Here is a 13,316-nt window from a genome sequence, read left to right on the forward strand (position 1 = left end):
AAAAACACACACACACAAGAAAAAAAAAAAAAAGGCTTTTTAACCTGGGTGTGTGGTTCATGCCATTAAGCCCAGCACTTGGGAGTTAAAGACAGATGGATTTCTGAGTTGGAGCCTAGTCTCCTGTTGAGTTCCAGGACAGCCAGGGCTATTTAGTGAAATACAGTATCAAAAACAAAAACAACAACAACAAAAAAGGATTTACTGTAGTGCTTTTGCTTTTTTTTTTTTTTTTGCCAGTTCTACAGGATGTTAGTCAAATGCCTTATTACATCACTGGCACAGTTTCTACTGTGTCTGTACTTGCTTCCCACTACATAAAATGGCTATGATTTATACTTCTTTAGAACACTCCCCCTTGTGTACAATTAATTTTTGTGAGGTTGGAGTCTTGGTCTGTGGGCTTGGGTAGCAGCCTTCCAGCTTCGGGCTCAGGCATTCCTTCTGTCTGGAAGCACAGGTGCCCACCAGTGTACTGGGCTCGCTCTACAGACAGGACTTCTCAGGGACAGTTCATTCTTCGTGTAACATTTTCTCCGTTCCAGAATTCTATTTTAACGTTTATCACTTTAGAAGCCTTTGTATTCCCAGTGCACACACCCAGAAATCGAAGCATCAAATGGTGACTGTTAAGTCCTACTTTAATGTGTGTGCTTGCCTTTGCTTAATACTTTGTACAGAATATTCAGCACAACTCGATGGTTCTCCTGGCAAACAACTTCAGGTTCCGTTTGAGGCTTTAAGAAAATCAATTTGCTTTACCTTTATTAAGAGGCACAGAAGACAGAAGTTCCGACAGAACCTACTTTCTCAAGAACAAGCCAATGCTCACCAGGAAGGTTTCAGGTGAGACTTAAAAACACAAGTCCTGTACACTCATGTGGTTCTTCCCACCCCGCCTACAAAACAAAACAAAACAAAACAAAACCCTGAGGTGTAATAAAGCCGAATCCATCGATATCTTCTGTGAGACGTAGAGGGGCTTGGCACCCGGCATCGGTACCCGGCACCCAAGCGGACCGTCGGAATCCTCCCTAGCTTCCGAGGGAGGATCGTGGACAGCCGGGACGTACACGTCCAAACACCGGACTTCACTGCTCGCCTCAGGCTCTGCCGGGACCACCAGTCAGCCAAGGCCAAGGCGGCGTCGTCTCTTAGGGATCGGGTCCCTCAGCGAAGCTGCAGAGCGAGAGTCACCACAGTGTAGACGGGAGCCCCGCACCAACGCTGAGCGCGCTCGCTTCGACCCGCACCAGGAGGGCGGCACCCAGGGGAGGAGCTTGCGCACGCCCCTCCGGGTGGAGTGCACCAGGTGAGCGCGCGTGCGCAGTTGGACCATTACAAACTAGCCCGCCCCCTTCGCTTCGGCCCGCCTTCGTGGGGGCTGGCTCGCCAGTGGGCGGGGCCGCGGAGAAGGGGGTGGGGAGTGGAGAGAGCGAGCGGCCGAGGACGGCGCCTGCGCGGTGGGCGTGATCCGGGCACTTAGGGCAGGATGAACGCTGCTTTCCAAGATGGCGACGGAGGGAGGAGGGAAGGAGATGAACGAGATTAAGACCCAATTCACCACCCGGGAAGGTCTGTACAAGCTGCTGCAGCACTCAGAGTACAGCCGGCCCAACCGGGTGCCCTTCAACTCGCAGGGATCCAACCCTGTCCGCGTCTCCTTCGTAAACCTCAACGACCAGTCTGGCAACGGCGACCGCCTCTGCTTCAATGTGGGCCGGGAGCTCTACTTCTATATCTACAAGGGGGTCCGCAAGGTACCGACCCGGGCGTCACCGGGGGCGCGCCGGCGGCGCGGGCCGAGGCCGGGAGCTGGGCGGTGACAGCGAGGCCGGGGTGACCGGTGGGGGCGGCCGGCACTTGTACTTTTGAGTGGGCCGGTAACTCCGCTGAGGTGCTCCGGAGGAGAGGGGGCTTCGGGAGTGAGGCGCCGGCGGCAGCGCTGCCTCCAAGGGGAGAGGGCTCTGGAACCGGGTCGCGGCGATGCCCCGGGAGTAGCCGGTCGCCTCCTCCCCCGGCGGGGTCCGTCAGGTTCCGATCCCGCCCGGGAGCGGGCCTGCGAGTCTCCGGAAGAGGTGCGGCGGCCGTCTTAGGTGGCCTCGCTTCCCGGGAGGCTCGAGAGTCCTGCCCCGGGTGAGAGAACCGGGACGCGAGGCGGCTCGGAAAGGTCCGTAAGGCGGAACCGGGACAGGGAGGCGGAGGACTTGGAGACTAGGTCAGAAAGGACCTGCTCGGCACGCAGGGCTACTCCACCTGCTGCCGCACTGACACTTCTCCTGGTGTCAGCAGTGTTTCCAAAAACCTTCCCGGGAGGTCGCCTGTCATTGTCTCCGCGGAGGGAACCGTCTCCCGAAAGGTTTTTGAAGAGGGTCATTCTGTCCCTTGCGGTGTAAGAGGGCTGAGTACTCAAGACTAGGGAGGTTGGAATAATGTTTTCAAATAGGCTAAGTTGCTTCAGAGGTGTTGTGTGTGAGCGTGCCTAGATTTATCTTGTCTAACGAGTCAGGCTATGTCCCAAACAGGGAGGGATAGGCCTTAAATGCTACTTTAAAGTAACCAGCCAAGAACGTAACAGTAATTCTGTGACGCATGCCATCAAGTTTTAAAATGTCTCGTTAAAAGCAGCAATTTATTGGCGCATTTTTTTTATTTTTTTGGTCACTGGCAAGAATTGCTTATTTTAACTTTTGACCATTGAGAGAGTAAGGAAATGTATGCACTCCATAGCACCTCCGACGGAATGTGACAAGGTGATGGAAGATTCACTTATAAATGTTCGGTTAGTGGGAAAGTACTTGTCCATATTGAAGAGGACGTGTTCCCAGGGATGGATATATCCAAAGTCAGCTCTGTTTATGTTGCACTGTACGGTTAGGAGGACAAGGGAAGGAATGATGGTGTGCAAACGTAGCTGGTTTCTTTGGTCCAAGGTGAATCTTCTGACTTGCCTTTATTCTTGTCAGTGTACTCCCGAAGCGTTTGGAAATGGCTGGTTGACTCTCCTCCCTCGGGGTTGGGAAAGTATGCAGTGGTTTGGAGAGTAGGAACTGAAGTTTTAGTGCAGTTCCCAACCCTGTGACTGACTCACTGCTGACCTTGGATACCTGGGAAACTTTCCTTTGCGCTTCTTTAAAAGGGGAGACTGCAGTGCACATGTTATAATTCGTAATAGCTGTGATGGCCATTAGAATCCTGACACACTCGGGAGATGTAAATTAGAGTTAAAGCAAGCATTAAGAGGAACCGCCATCTCAACATTCCTGCTCTGACTGAAATACCAGATTTTTCTCTGGAAATAAATGTAAGCTTATATTTATCAGCACCTACATTTGGGGGCTGGCGCAAAGGCTCAGCGGTGAAGAACCTGTACTGTTCTTGCAGAGGACTCCAGTTCAGTTCCTAAAACCCATGTTAGGCTGCTCACAGCTACCTGGAACCCCAGCTCCAGGGAATTGGATGTCCTTTTCTGGGTTCTGGAGACCCACTTACAGCTCACACAAATAAGTTTAAAAAATAAAAGAAATCTTAGAAAAATTGTAATTAGACCCTACCATGGTTGTGCATACCTGCAATCTTGGCCAGCCAGGACTATAGTTGGTAAGTTCAGGGCCAACCTGTGCTACAATTATCACTTTTGAGGCAAGCATGGGCTATATGGTGGAGTCCTCTCATAAGGGAAAAAAAAAAATCAAACCAGGTGCGTATGATAGCATGCACCTTGACAGGTGGATCTCTGTGAGTTCAAGACCAGCCTGCCCTACATAGAGTTTCAGGTCAAAAAACTCTCGAAATTCAAAAAAACCAAACAGAAATAATGATGATGTAAAAATACAGTATGCTTAAAAGTTAAATTCGGGGGCTGGTGAGATGGCTTAGGGTGTAAGAGCACCCAGCTGATCTTCTGAAGGTCCTTGGTTCAAATCCCAGCAACCACATGGTGGCTCACAACCATCCATAAGGAGATCTGACTCCCTCTTCTGGAGTGTCTGAAGACAGCTACAGTGTACTTACATATAATCAATAAATAAATAAATCTTAAAAAGAAAAAGTTAAATTCATAGGGCATACAGTATGCTTAAAAGTTAAATTCGTGGGGCCTGGAAGATGGCTCAGTAGTTAAAGAGTACCTGGTGTTCTTCTGAGCCTAGATCTCAGCTCTCACTTCGGCAGCTCACAAACACCTGTGCTTATAGCACCCGCACCTTCAAAGCCCTCTTCAAACCTCTTTGGGTACCTGCACATATGTGGTATTCACACATATGTGTATAAATAAATAATAAAAAAAAGTTTAAAAAGTTAAATTTACTCCGAGAGATTACTAGTTCAGGCTTCGCCTCCCCCCTCCCCCCTTCCTTACCACTCCGACCCCCACACCCTTGGGTGTGGACAGAACATCAGGGCCTTCGGCATGCCAGGCAAGTGCTCCCTCCCTGTGCTGCACATCCAGCTATTGGATCATTCCCATGACACACTTCACCTAGATCTAGTACCTCTGGTTTGCATAGGAAAAAAAAAGACCATTTGCTTAGAAGTATCTTTATAATGGTGTTCTAAGAGCTTTAAAAAACTACACCAAACATTCATTGAAACAAGTATGAAATACTGCCAGGTGGTGACGGCACACTTAATTCCCACGTGTGGATTCAGGTGGATCTCTGACCTGGAGGCCAGCCTGGTCTGCAGAGTGAGTTCCAGGACAGCCAGGACCACACAAAGAAAGCCTATCTCCAAAACATAACACAAAGCCCCCCACCCCCAACAAAACAAAACAAAACAAAGTCAGAAATGCATGAACATTGGCTTTCTTTCCCTGGTGAATTGAGTGCTTTGAACTCTGGGAGGGGTGTGTGTTTGTGTGTGTGTGTAAGTAAAATTTTATGTATCTTGTAGGATACATTTGTATTATGGCAGATATTTAAACTCTTCTAGCTGGTGAATTAAAGTTTTTCTTTCTAGCCGGGTGTGGTGGCGCACGCCTTTAATCCCAGCACTCGGGAGGCAGAGGCAGGCAGATTTCTGAGTTCGAGGCCAACCTGGTCTACAAAGTGAGTTCCAGGACAGCCAGGGCTATACGGAGAAACCCTGTCTCAAAAAACCAAAAAAAAAAAAAAAAAAAAAAAAAAAAAAAGTTTTTCTTTCTATAAGTATTTGTTATAATTCTGAATATGTGACTTTTTTTTTGTTTGTTTATTTGATAAGGTCTCATATAAACCAGGCTGGCCTTAAACTTGCCAAAGCAGAGGATGATTTTAAACTCCTGATTCTCCTGGCATGACCCTTTCAGTTTCTAAGATTATAGGTGTGTATCACCAGGATGGCCTAATAATAGTAACTATTTGTAGTTCTGGTTTCTGATTTTAAAGTAGAGCTAATAACTTGCCCTGAGTGCTGGCTTGGGAGGGTTGAGAATTGGACCATATAACTATAGAGTGAGAGCTGTCTCAACAAAGCAAGCAGACAAAATGGGCGTCCTTAGTCATTGTTCCAGGAACCAGGAGTTACTATTGGGGTAAGTAGGGAGCAGGTCTTTTACAGTTTTCACAGTTGGCTATTTTGATATATTTTTGTGTTCTACTTTTTTCTTCAAGGAATATGGTATGCATGTGTGCGTGCATGCATGTGCGGGGATAAAACCCAAGGGCCTCCTAATAGATGTTAAGCAAGCACTCTTCCACTGAGACATCTCCTCAGCCCAAGGCACACGAAGTTTTACAGTTATTGGGACCACCTAGAAGCCCTAATGTGGAAGACATTCAAATCCAGATTAGACACTTGAGTAAAGTGAGTAGTATTGTTTGTTTGTTTTTGTTCGACACTGCTAAGAATTGAACCTAGGGCCTTAGAGCATATTGAGGAGACACTACCACAGCCAGCTAGCAGCTAGCTGTTGTCCCCCCCCCCCCCATTAATATTTGACAAAGTTTTACCATACAGCCCAGACTGACCTTGAGTTTGTATTTTGCCTCTATAAATTCTGGGATTACAGGCATTCATGGACTGTGTGGATGTGTTACTCTTTCCTCAGAGGAAGCACCATGGGTCCTGAGGGATGGAGTGCTGGGGAGGGAGTCTAATATTGAGGAGTATAATATTGACTTTTCAGATGCATAGTGGTCAGGGTCTAGCATTTGATGGGACTGAGAGGATATGTAATTTCATCTCCCTCAGGAAACCCAGGCTAGAGAAAAGAGGTAAACATTCATTAGTATTCTTCATTATAAGGAAAATGAAGCACATCTGAGCATAAAAAATTTGTTTTAGACTAATCAGGCTTTCCAATCTAAGGACACAAGTGTGCGCACGCCAGGCCCTTCAGAACTTACCCCAGGGTTGGATTTCACATTATCTCATTGATTTTTTTCTTTCTTTTCTTTTTTTTTTTTCTTTTTTCTTTTTGACATAGGGTCTCACTATATAGCTCTGGCTGGCCTGGAACACAGAGAGATCCTCTTGCCTCTGCCTCTTCACCTGCAAGTGTTGGGTTTAAAGTGTAAATCACCATGCCTAGCCTTCATTGAATCTATGTCAGCCATATGAGGGAGATTTCTTATGTAGTTTGTGAATCTGTTTTGCTTAACCAAAGGCAGTATGAAAATCAGTACTGCATTAATCATTTCAACAAAGATTTGAGTGACTACCATACAAATACTAGTAATATGGAGCAGGTTGCCATGAGAGATTAGAAAGACACTTTAAAACTTTGAATTCCTAGCTTTAAAACATTTTATGACATATTTTGTTATCATAAAAAAAAAAAAAGTTAGCCGGGCAGTTGTGGCTCACGCCTTTAATCCCAGCACTTGGGAGGTAAGGTAAAGGCAGGTGGATTTCTGGTCTACAGAGTGAGTTCCAGGACAGCCAGGGCTATACAGAGAAACCTTGTCTGGAAAAACAAAAACAAAAAGAACAGCAAAAAAGTTGTTTTAGGAAAACAATGTCAAAGCTAGCTATTTCTATTGGGCCTGCTCTTTTATCTTATGGAGATTGTTTTACATAAAGATTATTTGTCTCCTTTAGATCGCAGTTTAGCCATCACTTCCTCTGCAAATCTGTGAATTCACAGGTTAGGTCGGGTCCCCCAGTCCCCCCACGTGTTCTCAGGGCACCCTGTTCTTTGCCTTCCTGACAGTTTCTCAGTTTGTAATTGTCTGTGACAGTATCTCTATGACAGAGCTTCCTTACCACAGAGATGTATGTGACTTTCCCTGCTGCCTTCTCATTGAGCATGCAGTGAGTTTATCACTGAGTAAGGCTTTACTGTCCTGTCTGCTGAGGTGAATGCCTCGAGAGGCTTTGTGTGTCTACCAAGCTACACCTTTATAAAGATTCCCAAGAAGCTGAGAAACGTCCAAGTTTGGGTCTAAAAGTAACATGGGTAATTTTTAGTAGTTCATACCTTTATTTTTTTTTATTTATTTATTTTTTTTTTGAGACATGGTTTCTCTGTGTAGTCCTGGCTGACCTGCAACTAGGTTTGTAGACCAGGCTGGCCTCAGAGATTTCCCCTGCCTCTGTCTTCCAAGTGCTGGGATCAAAGGCATGTACCACCATGCCCTGCTTCTTTACAAAAAGTATTTTAGTATTACCAATAGGAAGTAAAGTTTTAACTTTCCTAAAGTTGCAAATCAGAGACAGTGAGTACTAGAAAGTGAACCGGTTGCTGCAGGTTACTTTGTTGTTGTTTTTGAGACAGTCTTACTTTGTAGCCTAGGCCTCCAGGCTTACTCTGTAGACCAAGATGGCCTGGAACTCAGAGATCTGTCTGCCTCTCCCTCCCCAGTGCTGGGCTGAAAGATGCATGCCACCACACCTGGTTTGCAGACTGCTTTTGATCTATTGCTATCAAACCACACTAAACCAAATCAGCTCTAGTCACAATTACTGAACATGCAGACTAAACATCCTTACTCCTTTCCCCACCATTTCAGACTCCACACTGCTTAGGGATATTACTGATATGATTCATGTAGGTGGGAAATTGTATATTAGATGGCTCTAAGGCTTATTCGCTCTTAAGGTTGTATGATCCATCCATCCATCCATTTTACATCCCAGCCCCACCCCCAGGCCCCCCTCTACCCCAGATCTCCCTTTTTCAGAGAAGAGGAGGCCCCCATGGCTACCATCCCCCATGGGTACTACCCCCCAGCACATCAAGTTGCAGTAGGACTAAACACATCCTTTACTACTGAGGCCAGACAAGGCAGCCCAGCTAGGAGAAAGGGGTTCAAAGGCAGGCAACAGAGTCAGAGACAGCTCCCACTCCGATTGTTAGGGAACCCATATGAAGCCACAGCTATACATCTACAAATGTGTAGGGGGCCTAGGGCCAGCCCAGGCATGCTCTTTATTTGGTGGTTCGGTCTCTTTGAGCCTCAATGGGTGCAAGTTAGTTGGCTTAGTAGGTCTTCTTACTGTGTTCTTGAACCCTCCAACTCGCTCAGTCCTTCCTCTGACTCTGCCACTAGACTCTGAGCTCTGAGCTCCACCTTTGGTTGGCTGTGGTCTCTGCATCTGTTTCTATCAGCTGCTGAATGAAACCTCTCAGGAGATAGTTATGCTAGGCTTTTGTCGGCAAGCATAACAAAGTATCATTAATAGTGTCAAGGGTTAGCTCTCTCCATGGGATGGGTCTCAAGTTGGCCAGTCAGTGGTTGCCCATTCCCTCAACCTCTGCATACTCAAACAAACAAACATTTGTAGACCAGGCTGGCCTCGAACTCAGACATTTTTATGTGCCTCGATATTTTGCATACATGTATGTCTGTGGGAGATTGCTAGATCCTCTAAAACTGGAATAGGACTTACAGACAGCTGTGAGTTGCCACGTGGGTGCTGGGAATTGAACCCACGTCCTCTGGAAGAGCAACCAGTGCTCTTAACTAAGGAGCCATCACTTCAGCCCTCAGTACTCAGTTTTAAAAGTGAAAATAAGTTTTTAATTTTGTTTCCTTTTTTGTTTGTTTGTTTTTGTTTTTTGTTTTTTTCAAGACAAGAGTTTTCTCTGTGTAGCCTTGGCTGTCCTGGAAATCACTCTGTAAATCACTCTGTAGACCAGGCTTGTCTCAAAGGATCTTACAGATCCTCCTGCCTCTGTCTTCTGAGGCTGGGATTAAACGCATGTGCGAGGCTGGGATTAAACGCATGTGCGATTACTGCCCAGCTTTTATTTGTTAAAATTAAATTTAAATCTAGTGGGGTATTTGTAAAAGCAAGCTGAAAATACCATGACTTGTAGGTCTTTAACATGCTTCATTGAACCAAAAGAACCAGTTATGACCACTTAATTTTATTAGAGGAAGGTGAGGGGTAGGCTGATTGGAAGAAGATGAACATTTTGTCGCATTTTGTCAAAAGCTGCAGGGCCGCCTGTGCCTGCTGGTGACATTGGGAGAGAACAGGATCTGTGTGGGTGAACTAGATGTCAGACACCATGTTCAAAACCTTCTGTCTCTTTCTCCCTCCCTCCTTTCCCTGCCATTTCTCCCCTCAATGACTTTCTTGTTTGTAGGGATTGACCCTGAGGCCTTGGGCGCTAGGCATGCATTGGACCCCTGAGATGCAGTCCTGCCCTTTTAAAGTTGTGGCTTCAAAAAACTGTCTTTTAGATTTATTTAAGTGTATTGAGTATTTTGCTAGCAGATGTGTATGTGCACCATGTGTGTGCCTGGTACTTGTGGAGGCTGTCAGATCCTCTGGAACTGGAGTTAGAAATGGTTGTGAACCACCATGTGGGTGCTGAGAATTGAAACTGGGTCTTGCTAGAGCAACAAGTAGTTTTTGAGTCAAGGTTTTAGTAACTTGTCTAGGCTGTTTGTTTCAGGTTTTTGTTTTTGAGATAGGGTTTCTCTGTGTAGCCCTAAGCTATCCTGGAACTTGCTCTGTAGACCAGGCTGGTCTTGAACTTAAAGACTGGATCTGCCTCCCGAGTGCTGGGATTAATTATTTTTTTAAAAAGTTTAATTTTGTAGTCATTGTTTAAGGCAGTAAAGGGAGAAGATGGGAGAGGGTCAAGAAGTGTGCTGTGTAGCCCAGGCTGGCCTGGAGCTCCTGGCAGTCCTCCTTTAACTTCCTGGGTGCTGAGATGAGAGGTATGTACCATCACACCTGGCTGATTTTCAGACACTTTGTAACATAATCTAGTAAGGCACGATTTGGCAAAGCTGAATGGCAGAGAATCTTTGTTTCCGTTAAGAACTATTTACTGGCTGGGGGTGGTAGCATAGGCCTTTAATCCCAGAACTCCGGAGGCAGAGGCAGGTGGATTTCTGAGTTCGAGTCCAGCCTGGTTTACAGTGTGAGTTCCAGGAGAAACCCTGTCTTGGAATAAAAACAAACAAACAAAAAAAGAACTACTTACTGACTTCTGAATTAGTGATTAGATTTTTTTCTTACTTTAGAATCTTGCATCTTGAGTGGAAAGCACCTTAGTTCTTTAAAGTAAAGAATATTTAATCTCTCTAGTAGATCTTGCATCTCTTTTTTTTTTTTTTTTTTTTGGTTTTTTGAGACAGGGTTTCTCTGTGTAGCCCTGGCTGTCCTGGAACTCTGTAGACCAGGCTGGCCTTGAACTCAGAAATCCGCCTGCCTCTGCCTCCCGAGTGCTGGGATTAAAGGCATGTGCCACCACACCTGGCTAGATCTCACATCTCTTGAACTCAAATAGGAGACTAGCAATGAATGATCTATATATTTGAGCAGCAAGAAAAAGCATATAGTGGACTGGAGAGATGGCTTTGTGGTTCAGAGCACTGCAGCGCATGCAGAGAGCCCAGGTTGGGTTCTTAGCACCCACATGGCAGCTCACAGCCATCTCACACTCCTGTTCCAGGAGTTTGTCATATAAAAATTAAATAACTCTAAAAAAATTGAGACATAGAGAACATGTCTGAAATCAGTGAAACAGTCATGAATGTCAGTCGCATTTTTAAGATTTAATTTTACTATTTCTAATTATATGCTTGTGTATGCATGTGCTTGTAGAGGTTAGAGGCATTGGATCCTTTGGAGCTGGAGTTATACAGGTGTTTGTGAGCCTCTGGAGTGGATGTTGGGATGGAGCTCCAGGCCCCTGCAGCAGCAGTTCACTGTCTGTACCTGTGGTGCCATCTGTCCACTGCATGTGTTGGGAAGCGTGTCCACCAGGCACTGACGGCGAGCTTGCTGCTGTAGTTACTACCTTGGAGGTAATGCCAGTGATATGAGTGGGACTCTGCCAGGAGCAGAACTTGAGCAAGAGGCACAACAGTGGGCTTGTCACTAGCTGGTTTGACTGTAGAGTGAAGGAAACTTTAGAGTTAGTAAGTGCCTGCCGTATAAGTAAGAGGATTTGAGCTCGGAGCCCCAAAACCCTGGTCAGAAGTCAGGCCCAGTCAGTGTAGTGCTGTGCCTGTAGCCCCAGTACTAGGGTGGGGAGGGAGAGGTGGCTAGACAGGCAGATCCTGGGGCTCACTAGCTCATGTTGAGTCAGCCTCAGGCTCACTGAGACCCTGTCTCAAACAAAGACGGTGGAGAGTGGTTGAGGAAAAACACTCAGTGTTGTCCTCTGTTCTCCTTACACACACACCAACCTATAGATACACCATACACATCTAAAGATGGGTAACAAGATGTGTGTATTTTAATATTTTAGAGAACATTTCCTTTTTGTTTTTTTCAGTGAAGTTAGTTGTACAGAATTATGAACTATGGTCCTGTTTGATTATTCAACAGAAGACATTAAGAAATTAACTGAATTGCAATATGGTGCTACACTCTTGTGGCTTCAGCACTGGGGAGGTTGGGCAGGAGGATTAAGAGGCTGATTCTAGTCTGAACTATATAGTGAGACCCTGAAGCAGGTCATGGTGGTGCATGCTTTTAATCCTAGCACAGAGGCAGAGGAAGGTGGCCAGCTCTCTTTGAGGTCTAAGGTAGCCTGGTCAGTGTAGCAATTCTGGGTCAACCAGAGCTACATAGTTAGACCCTGCCTCTAAAACAATAAAAATAATAAATGCATCATTAGGTTAACCTCTTGTCTGGGCTGTGATTTATAGATTGTCTCCTGCCTTTCTATCTGATTTGACCTTTGCTTGCGGTGGGCGGACTCAATGAGGAGTTCTACTTTTACAAATGTGTACATTTTTATCATTTTGGGTTAAAATATTTATGTGTTCATCTGTGTGGACCAGAGGCCAGCATTGGGTGTCTACCTCATTGATTTTGTTTATTTATTTATTTATTATTTTTTTTTTTTTTTTGGTTTTTCGAGACAGGGTTTCTCTGTGTAGCCCTGGCTGTCCTGGCACTCACTTTGTAGACCAGGCTGGCCTCGAACTCAGAAATCCGCCTGCCTCTGCCTCCCGAGTGCTGGGATTAAAGGCGTGCGCCACCACGCCCGGCGATTTTGTTTATTTTTATGTATTTACTTATTTGATTGTTCAAGACAGGGTCTCTGTGTGTAACAACCCTGTCCTGGAACTCTGTAGTCCAGGCTGGCCTTGACTTCAGAGATCTGCCTGCCTCTGCCTCCCAAGGCAGAGTACTGGGATGAAAGGTGTGTGCCACCGTGCCCAGCTTTTCTCTTATTTTTTGAGTTCTCTCAGTGAACCTGGAGTTTACTGGTTGTGCTAGAGGGCTGGCCACACCAGGGATCCTCCTGTCTCTGCCGTCCTGGTGCTGGGTAAGAGGTACAGCTGCTGCACCCAGCCTTTTCCCTACCTAAGTGCTGGGGGTCTGAACTCAGGCTGCTTGCATAGTGAGCAGCTGTGCATACTGACCGAGTGAGCTCGGAAACACTGAGCCTTGCTTGCTTGCTTGTTTGAGACAGGGTTTCTCTTGTGGCCCTGGCTGTCCTGGAACTTCTCTGTAGACCAAGTTGTAACTGAACCATTTTTACAGTCCCTGTTTTTGTAGAGTTTTGAGCCACAGTTAACCAGTTTATCTAGTTGTAGTTCTCCAAGGTTTGTATAAGAGGGAAATGACTTATATTTTAATAGTGATGAAATTTTGGACTTTCCTGGAAATAAAAGGTGAAAATTGAAGTGTGCTACAAAAAAAAGAGTTGCTGAGCCGAATCGTTGGTGGTTTATGAGCTGGGCGCTCGAGTGTCTTGTAATAAGTAACAGGAAGCCCAGTTACAGGGATGGATTGGATTATATTGAGAAAATGGACAGGGATTTGATAAGATTCACTTGGCTCTGCTTTCCATTAGCCTGTCAGCCAAGCTGCTGTGGCCACATGGTGGAGGGGTGTGAGGCTCTCTGGATCACATGGGCTAGAGTGACCACATGGTGGAGGGGTGTGAGGCTCTCTGGATCACATGGGCTAGAGTG

At 46.0% G+C, this 13,316-nt stretch overlaps 1 protein-coding gene across 5 annotated transcripts in view; it reads left to right on the forward strand.

Moving 5' to 3' along the window:
• The first annotated feature begins 1,427 nt into the window (after nt 1-1,427).
• Wdr20 (WD repeat domain 20) overlaps nt 1,428-13,316 on the forward strand; it is a 66,757-nt gene continuing 54,868 nt past the window's right edge. For 3 of the 5 annotated variants that reach the window (XM_021179287.2, XM_029484437.1, XM_021179284.2), the window contains exon 1: nt 1,457-1,760. In XM_021179287.2, the coding sequence (XP_021034946.1) occupies nt 1,512-1,760 (249 nt within the window). In that variant the 5' untranslated portion in view covers nt 1,457-1,511. Of the gene's footprint in view, nt 1,761-5,553; nt 5,785-13,316 lie in introns of those variants that run through there. The other 2 variants (XM_021179285.2, XM_029484438.1) reach the window with 2 other exon arrangements.

The sequence above is a fragment of the Mus caroli genome, chromosome 12 (assembly GCF_900094665.2).
Source record: "Mus caroli chromosome 12, CAROLI_EIJ_v1.1, whole genome shotgun sequence".
NCBI classification, from domain to species: Eukaryota; Metazoa; Chordata; class Mammalia; order Rodentia; family Muridae; genus Mus; species Mus caroli.